Source organism: Numenius arquata, chromosome 15 (assembly GCF_964106895.1).
Source record: "Numenius arquata chromosome 15, bNumArq3.hap1.1, whole genome shotgun sequence".
Lineage (NCBI taxonomy): Eukaryota > Metazoa > Chordata > Aves > Charadriiformes > Scolopacidae > Numenius > Numenius arquata.
This window is the reverse complement of record NC_133590.1, coordinates 2,024,217-2,040,798: the sequence shown is the minus strand read 5'-3', so window position 1 is coordinate 2,040,798 and position 16,582 is coordinate 2,024,217. Positions and strand designations below refer to the sequence as shown.

Here is a 16,582-nt window from a genome sequence, read left to right as displayed (position 1 = left end):
GGACTAAATGAGATGGAGAAGACTGGGCAGTGTCAAAAAGCTGCACAGAGCTGCTTGGCTTGAGGAAGACTTGATGATGACAGGAGCTGAAATTACTATGTGCATAACTCAGTTAAGTGTGACATAAACTGTTAAATATACCTCTACAAATTCACTGCAGCTACCCAGAAAAGATACTTGGGCATAACTTTGAAATCCTGAATGGCTATTGTATTTATGTTCTATCGTGTTATTTTTGCATCGACCAAATTCCAAGGTTTTTGTTGTGAGTACGATCTTCAGCTCTGATCCAGTACCAGATGTTTGTCTCAAATCGGAATAAGAGACAGGCAACGTGAGAGAGCGAGCGAGGAAGTCAAACAGGTCTTGATTTCAGCAGCATTGCTGTCTCAGCTGTCCTGGGTCCTGCCACTTACTCCTGCTGACATAACTGGACGAGGCCAGGGAATTGTTCCTGTCTAGAAATAATGCAAGCAAAAACCGATTATTTTTTTTTCATTGTCTTTTGTATGGACCTGCACAGTTGTTTGTGTTGCCAGTGAAAAGGGAAGAGTGTCACTCGAAGTGCCTGATGTTAAGCAGCCTTTCTTCTGTCCCGTGATGGTGTCAAGAAGGAAAAAGAAAAGTTCAATGTAACCCCAGTTGCAGTTGCACAGAAAACACCCTAAAGAAACGGGGTGCTTCTCCCATGAAGCACATCTGCAGGCATAGCTTGTGGAATTGGCCGTGTGTATCTGAAGCAGAAAGGTTAGTAAGATTCAAGGAGTTGCTACATGAAATGATGGCAAACTTTACATGACATCACAAGTGAGAGGGAGATTTATCCGTCACTTGGTCTTTGGGAAAATTTCCGCTAACCCTCAAAGGTCAGGCTATCGTAGCTGTTTACTGCAAGTCTCTTGCATCTGTGCGTAGTTTTTTAACGAAGGTTCACTGCTCCTGGTCTACACTGAGGAATGCTCCATCGCATCTGGCAATTTCAGTTCCCACAATTTATTTCAGCACCAAATTGTTTTGCTGCTATAATCTTTTTTTAGGAAGCTGTCAGCAGCTGTGCTGATGCTCCTCTGTTTCCAGAGGAAGAGCTTGCAGCTTTTTTACTGCATAGGCATAACCCGAGGTGTGAATGAAGAATAGGTAAGAGTATTTCTACTGATATTTAGTTCTGCTGGCACAAGAGTAACAACAGTCATACAGGTGTATCTTCCGTGCTGTATGTGGGAGTTATCGTGTGCTTACTTTGTACCAAGAGTTGTGCTCATGATATTGTTGTCGTGGAAGCGACCATAAAGCTGGAAGGTGCTGGTAGGCTGAGCTGTCCTCCCTTTGCACCTTGTGTTGTGGGCTAACGAGTGCCTCACTTGAGGTATACTTTCACATGTTACTTCAGTGATGACAATTAGTCACTATAATCAGCTCTGTAGTTGGTATGCATTCTAAGCTCATGTCTTTCAGTGCTAAGATACTTCTCCTATGGGCTCATCTTTGTTTTGGGGGCGGTTTATTGAAGTTGCATAATTTTTGCCCCCTGCCCTCCTTTCAGTTCCGCTTTCATTTTTGTGTAGCTGCCTGGATCAGCCACTGATTTCACCTGAATCATCCTTTCTGTTGAGACAGAACCGAACAGTCCAGCTGAAAAGGCTAAGGATACTTTTCCCGAGTTTCTGGGAAGCCTCCTCAAAACATCAGGTGTGGTTCATATTCACTGTATTCACAATTCAACTTTCTTTCCGTGGTCTAGATTATTCTTTTCTTCTGTTAGCTTCTTAGTCAGAGTTCACTGGTGTTTCAGTGAAATAATCACTTAACTTAATAAAACAGTGTTTCTTTGCGTATCCTAAGATTTTTCAGGATGCTATTAGCTAGCTGGAGTCAGGAGGCATACTCTTCATCGGGGCAATTAGGCTTATGATGGAGGTTTATTTAACATCAGACAGACTTCTACAATCCCAAATAATGGAGTAAAACAGCTCTTGGCAGTTTTTACCTTACAAGTAAGCTTAGTATATTCACCTCTCAACTAAGAAACATTAAATAAACTTTCACAGGTCTGTGTGCTATTTGTTGAAGATCATCAGATTTTCAATGATAGGCGATATAAATATATTCAATTTCCTAAGTAGAATCACATTTTCATTCCCCTCTGCAGACTCTTGCATAGATTTGAAAATCTGTGGCAAAAAGGGTATTTATAACTTGAGATCCAAAAAGAAAAGTGATGTATTAAGTTAATTCAGTAATGACTGATGATATAACTGACCTCCTGTGATACAGAAGGTGAAACTGAGTCACACTCCAAGGGTTTCTAGATAAAGCTGTGGTTTCGGAGATGCTTTTCCTCCTGGCAGTATTTATTTTAAATGGATTCAGCAGCTTGTGTCTACCCTTTCCGGCCTGTTTTTTAGCTGAATTGTTTCAGCCAGTCTGGTTTCAGTAGGTGGCTGTGTGTTGCAGACAGAGAATGATGTAGGGCAGGATTGAGTTGCTGGGGGAAGGCAACCCTCTTCAAATAGAACTGCTGTGGAGCATGAAATGTATGACAGAATGATACGGGGTTGGATGGGACCTCTGGAGATCATCTAGTCCAACCCCCTGCCAGAGCAGGTCCACCCAGAGCAGGTTGCCCAGGAACGTGTCCAGGTGGGTTTTCAATGTCTCCAGAGAAGGAGACTCCACCACCTCTCTGGGCAGCCTCTTCGAGGGCTCTGCCACCCTCAAAGTGAAGAAGTTCCTCCTCAGGTTTAGATGGAACTTCTCATGTTCAGGTTTTTGCCTGTGGCCTCTTGTCCTGTCCCTGGGCACCACTGAAAAAAGACTGGCCCCATCCTCCTGACACCCACCCTTTCAGTATTTATAGGCGTTGATCTGATCCCCCCTCAGTCTGCTCTTCTCCAGACTAAAAAGACCCAAGTCCCTCAGCCTTTCCTCATCAGAGAGATGCTCCAGGCCCCTCATCATCTCTGTAGCCCTCTGCTGTACCCTCTCCAGCAGTTCCCTGTCCTTCTGGAACTGGGGAGCCCAGAATGAGAATGTAGCAAGTATCTCAGCCAGTTTACCCCAAACCTCTCACATGCTACTGCACTACGCCAGTGCGTATATCTGGAGGCTGGGGTGGAAATCACTGGTATCCTGTGTTTCCACATATACAACTTTTTTGGACAGAATGAGGGTTCCTCCATAGGTTGAGTTGACTTGGGCCTCTGCTATACCTACTTAGGATCCTAGAATTGTCTGGGTTGGAAGGGACCTTTGAGATCATCTAGTCCAACCATCAACCTCACTCTGATAAAAACCATCACTAAACCATGTCTCTAAGCACTATGGCAACCCGGCTTTTCAATCCCTCCAGGGATGGTGCCTCAACCCCTTCCCTGGGCAGCCCATTCCAAGGCTTAAGAACCCTTTCCATGGAAAAATTCTTCCTAATCTCCAATCTGAACCTCCCCTGGCGCAACTTGAGGCCATTTCCTCTTGTCCCATCGCCTGTGACTTGGGAGCAGAGACTGACACCCCCCCCCCCCCCCCCCCCCCGGCTACAGCCTCCTTTCAGGGAGTTGTAGAGAGCGAGAAGGTCTCCCCTCAGCCTCCTTTTCTCCAGGCTGAACCCCCCCAGCTCCCTCAGCCTCTCCTCATCAGACTTATTCTCCAGACCCCTCACCGGCTCCGTTGCCCTTCTCTGGACCAGCTCCAGCCCCTCAATGTCTTTTTTGTGGTGAGGGCCCCAAAACTGGACCCATCCCTCGAGGTGGGGCCTCACCAGTGCCCGGTCCAGGGGGACCATCACCTCCCGAGTCCTACTCACCACGCTGTTCCTGATACAGGCCAGGATGCTGTTGGCCTTCTTGGCCACCTGGGCACACTGCTGGCTCATGTTCAGCCCACAGTCGACCAAAAACCCCAGGTCCTTTTCCATCAGGCAGCTCCAGCCACTCTGCCCCCAGCCTGTAGCGCTGCAGGGGGTTGGTGTGACCCAAGGGCAGGACCTGGAACTTGATCTTGTTGAATCTCATCCCATTGGCCTTGGCCCATCCATCCAGCCTGTCCAGATCCCTCTGCAAAGCCTTTCTACCCTCCAGCAGATCAACACTCCCACCCAACTTGGTGTCACCTGTACTTGTGGCAAGTTGTTCCTGACAGCACACCTGGCTCTGGCTGATCTGTGGTACGAGCATTACTGTGGCCATGAAATAAAGTGGAGCAGTGAATTGACCTTGCTGGAAATCCTGTCTGTTCTGTGGGAGGCGTTTCCAGGCAGACCAATTCCATCTACTGCAGGGCTATTCTTATGCTTGTGCTGGGGGAGCACGGGGTACGGGGATAAACGCTGGTAGTTAATGAATGTCATCTTAACTCTTCTTGGCAGTGAAGCATTAACAGGTTGTTTCCAACAAAAAATGAGTTTCAAGGTTCTTAATTTGGTGCAATAAATAATAAATAATACTGTTGGATATGGAAAAAATTGCCTCGAGTTGGAGAAATGTTTGGGTCTCTCTGTAAAAAAAAAAAAAAAAATAAAAAATTTTTGGTCCATGACGTTTTGTGCCATTGAGCACTCTCATTCTTGGGCTATTTGATTCTTTTCATCTGTTTGTACACTTTCTGGCTAGTTGGTACAGTTTCTTCTCAGTGAAAGCTGTACCTGGTTGCTTGCTGGAACTCCAGACCTGGAGGTTGAACAAGTGAGAGCACTGGTTTTGAATTGAGATGCTGAAAAACAACTCCCACTTTGATTTTTCGGGTTAAAGTTGGTTTGTTAGGGTTCTGCTGGATGTTTTGGTTTTGTTTCGTTCCTTATTTTGATCTTATTCTACTTTTAATTAAAAACTACCTTTTTAAGGATACAAAGAAAGTTGGTAGTTATTGAAACCTCTTCTGCTGTCATTCTGTGCTGTTTTGTGGTATCTGTGTTTTCTGGTTTATTTTCTAAAGTAATAAAATGCCAGTATTTACATGAGAGGATTCCAGTCGGTTCAAGCACTGGTGGTGAAGAAAACCAGATAGTGGTAGAATAAACCTCCTCCTGATCTTGAGTTAAAACGTAAAACAAAAACCCACAACCCCTGACGTGAACAACTAGCCAGATTAGTGATGCAGTATCTTCAAATCGGAGGATCTTCCCGCCCCCGCAAATCCCCATGAAGATTAGGGCTCAGTCTGCCAGAGCGATTGCGGTGTCTTGAGGTGATGTTGAGACAGCCGTGGCAGAGTCCTTGGCTTTTCCCGAATTCTGCTGCTGAGGCTTTTGATTAGAGATAAGGAGGTTGCATGCCTTCGTGTAATTCTCTTCTTGATATCAGATCACACACACAAAAATACTCCTCGTGAGAGGGAGGCAGGAGATGGTTCATATTATGCCTTTTGCCTTGCTCTACACTGTACTCTGGCAACAAGCTTTATAACTTGGCACTTCTGGTTTTTTGGGGGGTGACTTTTCACAGAATGATATGGGGTTGGAAGGGACCTCTGGAGATCATCTAGTCCAACCGCCCTTGCCAAAGCAAGACCAAAGCAACCCAGAGTAGGTTGCACAGGAACTCCACCACCTCTCTGGGCAGCCTCTTCCAGGGCTCTGCCACCCTCAAAGGAAAGAAATTCCTCCTCATGTTTAGATGGAACTTCTTATGTTCCAGTTTGTGCCTGTGGCCTCTTGTCCTGTCCCTGGGCACCACTGAAAAAAGACTGGCCCCATCCTCCTGACACCCACCCTTGAAGTATTTATAGGTGTTGATCAGATCCCCCCTCAGTCTTCTCTTCTCCAGACTAAAAAGACCCAAGTCCCTCAGCCTTTTCTCATCAGAGAGATGCTCCAGGCCCCTCATCATCTCTGTAGCCCTCTGCTGTACCCTCTCCAGCAGTTCCCTGTCCTTCTGGGACTGGGGAGCCCAGAACTGGACCCAGTGCTCCAGATGGGGCCTCCCCAGGGCAGAGCAGAGGGGGAGGATGACCTCCGTCCACCTGCTGGTCACACTCTTCTTGATGCACTCCAGGATGCCATTGGCCTTCTTGGCCACAAGGGCACATTGCTGGCTTGTGGGCATCCTGTTGTCCACCAGGACTCCTGGGTCTTTCTCCTCAGAGCTGCTCTCCAGCAGGTGAGCCCCCAACCTGTGCTGGTCCATGGGGTTATTCCTCCTCAGGTGCAGCACCCTACACTTGCCTGTGTTGAATTTCATCAGGTTCCTCTCTGCCCAGCTCTCCAGCCTGTCCAGGTCTCACTGTATGGTGGCACCGGTGTAATCAGGGAGAGAACCTGTTGGTTAGAGTGCTGACATAGAATGGGGAGACCTGGTACCGTTTCTCGCACTGCAAAACAGCCCACTAACTTGCTTTCTTTGCCTCTGGGTTCTCCCCTGGAGAGGGGAGAGGTCTTCCCTCTTTCAGAGGATTTGGCAGAGCTCTTGTGTGTGCATTGCAGCGCTGTAGTTCAGATACGTAGCTGTTTTTTTTTCTGTCACACTTAGTTCGTTAACTTTTAAATGCCTTGCTGCAAATTTGATAGTCCATCAGAGCAAATCTGCTTAGACTTGATTTTTGGAGGGAAAGGAATTGTTTGGTTGAGAGGAATGCTCGGAGAGAAGAGTGAGGATGGCCTGCGGCAGCTGCTTTGTTATTAGAATTACAGACCAGTAGTGGAATTTTAATGAAGTCTTGCAGGATGGATGGGCAGAGGTGCTTCTATCAACAGTACTTGTCTGCTGCTGTGGTAGGGGGTTTTTTTGTCCCTTTTTTGATTTCTCAGCTTATTGCTGCAAGTTACTGTAACAGTGAAATGGCTGTTTGACAGAGTGTGTACTTTGTTGGCTTCTTGATTGCTTCAAACGAAACTTTTCTACTGGACACGCTGTTCTACAGTGAATAAAGCATTAGCCTGAGACCAAAGGATTCTTTTTCTCTTGAGCTCCAAGGACCTGTTTAGAGACCTCAGCAGGTGATACCACGTATCTTGTCTTGGGAACACAAGGTGTTCCAGTGAAAAAAGCTATAGAGGAGCTACATATTGCTATATAGGACTTGATTATACCTGTTCTTTTAAACAGTACGTATCTTAACATCCATAGTTCCTCTGTGCGCATGTGTCTGTATTGCTCTTACAGAACAGGGTTATTGATATTTAGGGTCCCTGGAAAGTTCTTGGATTTACTAAAGCGTCTGCTGTCCCTGGAGCAGGGATGTCTTGCAGGAAGTCCCTGAGCAGCCCCTTTCACTAACAAGAATGTGGAAGGATGAACTTTGAAAAATTACTGAAGGTGCATGGCTTTTTTTCATTCTTTATTCGCCACGAAGCTAAGACAAAGTTGGTTTAACTCGTAGTTGGAGCACTTAATTGTGCTGCATTCAGATAACGAGATCTCATCATAGGTGGACGGGAGGTTCTTTTACTTTGTGGCATGAATAAAAGGATATTCACAACTTATAATTGTATGCATGTCCTGAGACTTGAGGTATATTAATAACTGTCCTGTGACTTTTTTTTCCTCCTCCCTTGTTGCTTGGTCTTGCTTTTCTATTAAGATGCCTGTGACTGAAACATTCAAGTTTAATAGATTTCTGTCCTGAAAGAGACGGAATTCCCACGTTGCACATAGACTGTAGGATTTTTCTGAATTAATTCCTGCTTCAAATCCCATAGCTGGGGATAAATATATCCAATCTTGACCAGAAAATCTAGGCATGAGAAATCCAATAAAAACCTGATGTGGTGGTGGTGGCGGCTCTCGCTTCCTACTAGTTAATGAGACTCCTAACGTGATGAATTCAAGTGCTGGGGAGGATACAAGGGGAATAGATCTTTGCGGCCAGCCCACGCTTCCCTAAATAACACCTCCAGAATCCTAGGCAAGGGAAAGCATCGATCTGGTCCTGAAGTGTCTTGTGTTTTCAATTGGACCCTTGTAAAATTAAAGAGTGTCTTATGTCTGGCTGAGTTTGATCAGGTTCCAGTTTCAGCTGCTGGGTCTGCTTATGGCTTCGAGAAGCTGATTTTCCTGTTCCTGGATGTGTGTTTTGTGGCTTTCTCCGTTCTCCTCCGCCGCCTCCCTTTCGAAGTAGCGTTTAATTGCGTTTGCTTTGGTAAGCAGCTTCTGTGACCAGGGCCTTTTGTTATTTACTGTTCTTCCTGTCTTTGTATCTCCTGCAAATTTAAGTGACTGCTTTCGTGCAAGTCACTCGCTAAAATGTTAAATGGCGTAGGGCCAAGAACCAACACCTGATGGACCTCACTAGTGGTGGTTTCCCGTTGACACCGGCATTCAAAGAGCAGTCAGTTGATTGATTTTTTTTTTTATTTTTTTTTTAATCTGTTTTATATGTATTTGGCTGATTTTTTTTTTTGTTGGTTTGTTTGTTTTAATTTTTCTTTTTTTTTTTTCTTTTTAATTTTTTTCTTGTGGCTAGTTTTAGTCAAAATGTGTTGTGCCAGCCCAAAATAAGTCTAAAACCACTGTATCAAGCCTGTTAATGTTATTAATAAAATTATTAGTTTTATAAAAGTCAAATTAAATAAGATAATTTCTTTGTAAGCCCATGTTGACTGACAGTGGTTTTGCTGGTAATTCCTCAGTCCTCTGAGCTGTCTCTTGTTTTTGAAAACCTTTACCAAGTTGAGACCCCAGTACTTAACCCTTCTTAATGTTTTGATTTTTTTTTTTTTTTCTTTCTTTCCAGCCAATTTGAACTTTCTCAATATCCCAAGACTTTCTGGAATTAAACACTGCTGCAAACATTCTTTGAATAACTCCCACAAGAAAAAAAAAAAAAAAATCAATCCCCTCCATAGCATTTTAAGACTGTTAACTTAAAAATGTTAAATAACATCACCTTGATATAGATTTTGTTGAATGATCATACGCCGTTCTATTGAATGGTTGTTAATATACCACCATATCCTTATTTTTAGGTAATATGCATATGTATCTTCTTTTTAGTTTTCTTTGCTTACTTTAAAGCTGGCGCTCTGCTCTGACCCCTGTAACGTTTGTTCGTGTTCTCTGCTCTGAATCCCCCCTGCCCTCTTCCAACCTCTTCTCTCCTTTTTGGGCTTTCACTCTTAGTTGCCTTGTGGTTTGGGGTTTTTTGGGCTTTTGTTGGGGTTTTGTTTTGATTCATTTTTAATAGGTCAGATTTTTTTTCCCTCATGATATTATTCTGAGGGTTTCTAGTACAAAATTCTTAAATAGTTAAGAAATTTAAACGGAAGATGTGGGCAACTATTGTCTTAATTGAGTTGACTCAATTTCCAGCTTTTTGAAGTTGTCCTTTTAAAGTGCAAATTCCTATGTATTAAGCTGATTATTTCTTATAGATAAATGTTGATGAATCAGTTGTCTTATTTTTCTATTGCAATCAGTCTACAATATCTACTGCTTAACTACTGCCTCGGCTAATACTGACTTAGTCTCTTGAGATCTAGCTCACAAATTGATGTTCACAGATAAAATTGATACTCACAGGTGAGGGCTGAAGAGTTGATACCTATGTTTGTTGGGTTTTATTTTCCCCTTTCAGGGCCCTTGCTATGTTGATTTTTTTTTTTTTTTTTTTGGAGTACTTTAACAATTTATGTAATAGTAAAGATGGGTTGTAACCTTTCTTTTATTTACTACCCTCAAAATGATTTGAGTTCTAGTTAGTGGTACAAGCTTTACTGCTTTGACTAGGTACGTGCGTGGGGCTGAATTACGTAGCGAGTATTACAGAGTATGTTTGAGCTGTCCTGTCGTGGAGAAAAAGGCATTGTTTGAAATGCTGGGCTCTGTGTCAGTGACAGTCCCGAAATGCATCCCGATCTCCTTCGGAAGATCTTGCCTTCCTGTTTTTTAAAGGGGAGAATGTGTCATTGGCTAATCCACATTGGTAGAGATCAGCCGGTAAAGTCCTCTTGGGCTATCAACTTCTCTAATGGTGCTATCTCAAGGAGTCTGGTGGCTACTTTAATCATTACAAGTGCTCTCAGTTTTAAGGCAAAAGATGATACAAGGATCTAACTGGATTTTTTTATTTTATTTTCTTTTTTTTGCCAAGCTAGAAGTTAAACTGTTGTGTTGAACTGTTGTCTTAAATTGTTAACCAACAAATTATAATTACAGTTTAAATTTATGACATAAAATATTTGGTTACATAAGGAGAAATGCCAGAAAAGATGAAATTAAAACCGTTTAGGTGTGGAGACAAAACTAGTGAAGTTTGACCTTGCTGAAAACTGCAGAGTCAACTGCTGTGAGTTTGGTTGGGTTTGGTTTTTTTAGTTTTAATTTTTGTGCTTGTTACTCTTAGGATAAAAATGGCACATTCGTATTCTGATTTTTGTCAGAGGGCATTTTAGAGAATATTGTTTCTCAAATACTGCTTTACTTTTAGAGCTAGCAGTTGTGAAACAGTAATAAGTGTGTAACAATCTCGGAATTTAAAAAGTTATTCCACCCTTGCTCCAGTACTGAGGGTTTTCTTTGTTCTTTCTGGGATTTTTTGCTTGTTTGTTTCTAATTCTTCACTTACTGGAGAGCCTTCTGAGATAAAGATGTTTTACGCTGCGTAAATGTTCAATTTTTTAAAAAAAACCAAACCAACTTTTTCTTCTAAATTCTTACCCTAACACCCAAAAGACATTGTCCTTGTATAGGTCACCGTTAAAATTGTAAGGGTTAAATGTGTGGCTGCTTTGGTTGTGAGGGACATATCTAAGAGAAAGCTCTAAAATCCTGGGTTCTTTATCCCTTTTCCTCTCTTCTAATTCTGTTCTGGCAACTTTTCCACTGGCCCTGCTCTTCAGCTGCTGGGAACTGTCAGACGCTGAAATACAGATGATGAAAATATAGAAACGGGAATTTAGCGGAGGCAGCCATGTTAATTTCTGTTCCATTTGAAATGCAGGAAAATATCATCTGCCAAATGGAAAAGGACAATCGGTGGGAAAAGAAATGTTCTTTTCGAGCTTCTAAGAGCAGTGACAATGGAGAGAAAAAATACTATAAAAAGTAGGCAGCTCCTTTTTCAAGATTTTTGTTTTCAATGTATTATGCATGATTAACTGTACACAGTTGCTCTTTTGGAGTCCTGAATGACTGAATATTACATGGCAGGGCTTAGACTGGTTTTACTGCATTGCACTTTGCATTGGGGGGGGAACAGGGCTTAGCTTCATGGCAGTTTTGCCAGTCCTTAGTATAATTTTTGAATACATTCATACTTCCCTTATTTGCCTTTTTTAATGTCAAGCGTTGCACATAAGATGTTCTGCTGTTGCTATGCAACTGCTAAATCCAATATTTAATATTAATAAAAACCCGAGTGGCATTAGCATCCCTGAGAACAGTGGGCTAGCAAACTATGATTGTACAATATCCAAGCTGTAAAACTTGGCAGGGACTTCAGTGTGCAATTGCATGCACGGCAAACCGGGGGGCATGAGTCATTGGCAGTCGCTATTTTAAGAGCGGTGAGTTTGAGTAAAATTTCTGAGCTCTTCTGACTTTTATATTTATATATAGAGATAATATATTCCTTTTAAACAAAAAGACAGTGAGATTGGTCAGCTCGTTTCCTTACATTTCAGATACAAATTCTGAGGAGTCACTACCCGTAAAAGAGTCAGCGTTATAAGCCTGTGGGTCAATACCCTGATTTTCCTATTTTTCTTCTAGGTCAGGTTGGTCGGCCCTTTCCCACTGTTCCTGCCACTTCCTGAAGCCTGAATTGGCTTTTTTTGGAGGCAGTGCTACTTCTCTGCCTGACAAGGTGCTGTTCAATGGGATATTTTTCCAGTTTTTCCTCTTCCACCTTGTTTTCTGATCTCTCCCCTATTTCTCTTTACTCTTGACTGTTGTTTCACCGTCACTCTTTTCACCTTTTTTTTTGTTTTTTTTTTGTTGTTGTTCTCCACGCAGTGCTTTCTGAGATTAGATTTTTAGCATCAGCCTGTGCTGGGCATTAGGTCAAGGCTGATGCTTTGCCCTGGCGATGCTTTGGCCGTTTAAGTTGTGTTGCAGCCTCTGCAAATTCTGTAAGGTCCTGCATCTGATATCTAAAGATGTTACTGCATTGGCGCTCCCGCTGACACCCAAAGGGCTTTAACGCTGCTTGTCCTTTCCTCTTGAAGACTGCTGTCCGTAAGATAACTTTGATGTTAGATATGTGTATAGTCAGAGTTATTTTAGAATTACTGCTCTTTTGGAATGTAATACCTGATTTCCTTCATAGCATACGATCACCTAGATTTCGATTGGCTTCTTAAAAGGTCTATTTCAGGTAGTTTATCTGTCCCCAATTCACCCATGCAAGTTTCTGTAAATTTATAACTGTATTTTTGTGTCTTAAATTGTTTTTTGTGGTTTGTTTTGGTTTGGTTTTTTTCATTTCTTCTTCTGCCTCTCAAAGATTCAGGCAAGTAGGAGAAGCCGTCCCTAGTTAAATGCAAACCGTTACTAAACCTACAAAGCAAAAGTATTAAGGGGGGGGGGGGAAATGCAGTAAGTTGTAGTCTTGAGTTTTATGGTCGTATTGGGAATGCATTTTTATAAGCAGGTGGAATTTGTCTGTCCTCCTCAAAGTAGTCTTTGTACTTTTCATATTCACTCTGCTAACCTGGCTTCTCACACTGTTGGGTAGTTAATAGCTCTGTAGATTTTACTGCCAGCAGGGGTTTAGTGTAATATTGATTTAACATTTTCAAATAATGGCAGTAATTTCAGTAAAGGTTTTTCCTCTTTTGGAATAAACTAAAATTGGTTAGATTTCTTTTAAGTGAGGCATAAATCATGGCGTTGAAGTAAATCAGACTGTATATCTTAGATGTGGACCTGTGACTGGAATTTGGTTCTTTAGTGGCATGGCACTGCTGAATCCCTTTCCTTCGAATTTTCTCTCCTCAAACCTGTAACTCTTCAAGAAACGCTGGTTCTAACGTTTTCTGAAATTCAGAAAAGTAACTGAATGCCACTCAAACAGAAGGATGTATTTTTTTTTTTTTTTTAATTGAGAAAATGTACCTTATTTCAGTTCGGAGGCTTAAGCGAGAGTTGGGTTTTTTTTTCGTATAGAAATTACCTGCTCGTGTTGTAGAACCTACAACTTCCTATTTTCTTTTTGAAATTGTTTATTTCGATGTGGTAAGGTTCTTTGTTTTTCACCTGGCTGTTCACAAAAGTGCAGGAGTCGATGGACTCTAGATCGTGCTGCGATTTGTCGGTAGTTCACTCATCACAATTGACCCATGCATCTTGTAATACTTAGAGAAAACACGTTGAGCTCTGTTCTTGGAACAGATAAATATAGAACTGCTGTATTGTGAATATTCTTGTAGTGACGTACTTAATCTAGAAAGCTAACAATTCTTTTATTTGCTTTTAGGGTTTGAAAGTATTCTAGAAGGCCTGTTTGGACCTGGATTATTAAAAGATCTCAGTTTGTTTAAAGGTATTCAATCTCTATGTTTGTATCTTGTTCTGCATTTCTAATGACAGAAGCAACCCCAGCTCTGCCTCTAGAAAATGTGTGTTACCGTGGTGATTTGTGCTTTTTTTTTCCCCCTCCCCCAGGCAGTGCTCACAGTTAGTTTCATATTGGCTAAAATTACTAATGAGTGTGCGTTCATCTTTATGTAGCTGGGAGTGTATTTGGCAGTGCTCGGAAAAACAGATTTGTTGTGCATAGATAAAATGTGTACAGTTTGGTAAGCTGGGGATTTAGAAAAAATGGCCGAAATGCAGCCTGCATCCTCAGAATGCAGGCAAGAATGTTGTGAAACAGGTATTTAATTTGGCATTTCTCTTTTGGCTCCAGTTGTGTCACGGTTTATGAATATGAAGTAATTTGCTATTCCTCTGATTTACAGACTGTGAGCCTGAAGGTGTTTCTGATTGGTCTTTTGATGAAAATTGTCTTTTCTGCTGCCTGAGAAGAGAAAAAGTGAAGGTAACAATGCAGATGTGTGAAGCTAGTAGTTGTAGGGGAGGGACAAAGGGAGGGAGTTTGCTGCTCTGAGTTAACAGAACATAGAAAATCTGCAACCTCCTACCCGTTTCCCCTCCCTTGGAAAAAGGCTTTCTGAATTAAAATAATACAAGTTAATGAAGAGACTTGCTGCTTCTCTGTAACTTTTTCTTTGTAGGATGTGATGCAGATTATTTTTCTGGGTAGTGGCTCTTTCTGTTTGGTGGTTTTTTTGTTTGTTTGGGGTTTTTTTTGAGTTCTTTGTAAGGGGTCTTGTTGGGATCATGTAACCCTTCCCAATGGGGCCGGACTTTGGCTTGTGCGTGTTTCCTACAGTCGGATGCTGGGCTTATCTTCAGGATGGAAATGTGGTGCATTTTAACAACCTGGAGTCTTGTTCCATATCTTGGAATCTCTTTCCCCGTGGGCCGTATCCTTTTATTAAAGGGCTCATATGGATGGTAGATTTTTGCACTTTGCTTCTTTATGACGAAGTCAGAGCCTAAACGTGGACAAGTCAGCTTTGCCAACGTGATAAACTTGCGGTTTGTTTTCTTAATGAGATTATAGCTCTATATGAAACAAAGGCTGCCATGCTATATGAGATTGCTGCTCGGCCCATGTGTTGGAATGATGATTGTTCTATAGCATAGGAAGGAAGGCTCATCTGTCTTGGCAAGACTTCACTTGCTGGAACTCTCAACTACTACTTCTTCCTGCACAGTGTAAAATAACATGCAGAGTGGATCTCTGTCAACTTAGAAATGAAACAAAAGCACCCTTCCCTCTGCAGCAGCTAACGTATGGTTGTGTGGCTTGTTCATAAAGGAAGTACCTTGTTTACACTGATACTTGCCGTGTTGCCAGTTCATGCTTGTTTTGATATTCCAGTTTCTGTTAAGGCGTGGGGAGGAGGGTTAGGAATGCTTGCATTTAGAATAGATGTGAGGCATAATTCTTTCCTTGAGACTGACAGCAGGTAAGCTGTATGTAAGCAGTTCTGTCTTGTTTGACTTATGTCATCTCATAAAAAGACAAAATTCGATGTTTAGCACGGTTCTGGTTAAGCCATTGAATTGATTCAGGAATTAATTCTGTGGTGCGGTCAGAGACTGATCATAGTCTGAGGGTATCTAACAGTGTATGGGTAGATCTTCAAAAAGATGGTTTACATCTCAATCGTCCTCATAGGCCCCCAGTAACTAAAATACAGCTGCTGAAAATCAGTGATTGTTAGGTGAATCATAGAATGGTCAGAGTTGGAAGGGACCTTAAAGATCATTGAGTTCCAACCCCCCTGCCCTGGGCAGGGACACCTCCCACCAGACCAGGTTGCTCAAAGCCCCATCCAGCCTGGCCTTGAACCCCTCCAGGGATGGGGCAGCCACAGCTTCTCTGGGCAACCTGGGCCAGGGTCTCACCACCCTCACAGCAAAGAATTTCTTTCTAGTATCTAATCTAAATCTCCCCTCTTTCATTTTAAGACCATTACCCCTCGTCCTATGGCTCCACTCCCTGATCAAGAGTCCCTCCCCATCTCTCCCGTAGCCCCTTCAGGTACTGGAAGGCTGTTATAAGGTCTCCCTGGAGCCTTCTCTTCTCCAGGCTGAACACCCCCAGCTCTCTCAGCCTGTCCTCACAGCAGAGGTGCTCCAGCCCTCGGAGCATTTTTGTGGCCCTCTGCTGGACCCGTTCCAACAGCTCCATGTCCTTCCTGTGCTGAGGACTCCAGAGCTGGACACAGTACTCCAGATGGGGTCTCACGAGAGCAGAGTAGAGGGGTAGAATCACCTCCCACGACCTGCTGGCCACGCTTCTGAACAAGCGCGGAGACAAAAACTAAGAACAGAAATGTCCACCATATACCGTGCTGGTTCGGCATGGTTGTCTTGTCCTTTTCAAGCTTCTACGCAGCCATTATTCAGAAGCTGAGATACCACTATTTATATTTTCATGTGCTTTGCTGGACTTTTTCTTTCTAGTTGAACATAGTAAAGCGTAGCCCATGATTGTGAGTATCACTGAAAAACTGGTGACGTATTCCTTACACTAGTGGTAGGTATCATTTACGTGAAGGTTCCTCATGGTTTCCTCTTGTACTGCGTGGTGAATTCTAAATGGGTGAAAGAAGAGATGCAGATGTGGTCACCCCCGATGTGTTCTGGGGTGTTTTGGCATCAGGGGTCTAAGGAGGTTTTAGGATTGTGTACAGATTGACACAGGATGCAGTGGAGCCATGCAGCATCGTTAGGCAAAGGCACCAAGTGAAGGGGAAGGTTATAAGCTCTGAGCAGGCTGGAGAGAAATGGGAATTAAAGGCTGTGCTAGTGTCAGTCAGCCACTATGGGCTTGGGTAGAATAATTTTTATAAATAAAACCCAAGCAATTTCTGTCCCTTTACATTTCAGTAGCCAAAATACCTGTTTTAAACCATTTTTCTTACAGCTAATAGTTAAAGAAGGACAGCAAAGAGCTCTGTGTGCACGCTTGTTTGCTGTGTGGCCAGGGATCCCTGGCTGTTCGGGGGAGCGGGGAAGGAGGGTGAACCAGCCCATTCAAATCAGACTTGTGGCTTCTCTCTTAGTCCTAGTGATTCTCCTCACGCGTGGCATGGGGCTTCTTTGGTGTATGTAGGAGTTTTTTCTTGGGATTATGG

The 16,582-nt window shown here is 42.8% G+C and overlaps 1 protein-coding gene across 1 annotated transcript in view; it reads left to right on the top strand.

The window, feature by feature from the left end:
* The window catches only part of LOC141472134 (ligand-dependent corepressor), a 61,006-nt gene that overhangs the window by 22,897 nt on the left and 21,527 nt on the right, over positions 1–16,582 (top strand). Inside the window, exons 2-3 of the mRNA XM_074158965.1 lie at positions 13,345–13,410; positions 13,829–13,908. Of these exons, the coding sequence (XP_074015066.1) occupies positions 13,345–13,410; positions 13,829–13,908 (146 nt within the window). The remainder of the gene's footprint in view (positions 1–13,344; positions 13,411–13,828; positions 13,909–16,582) is intronic.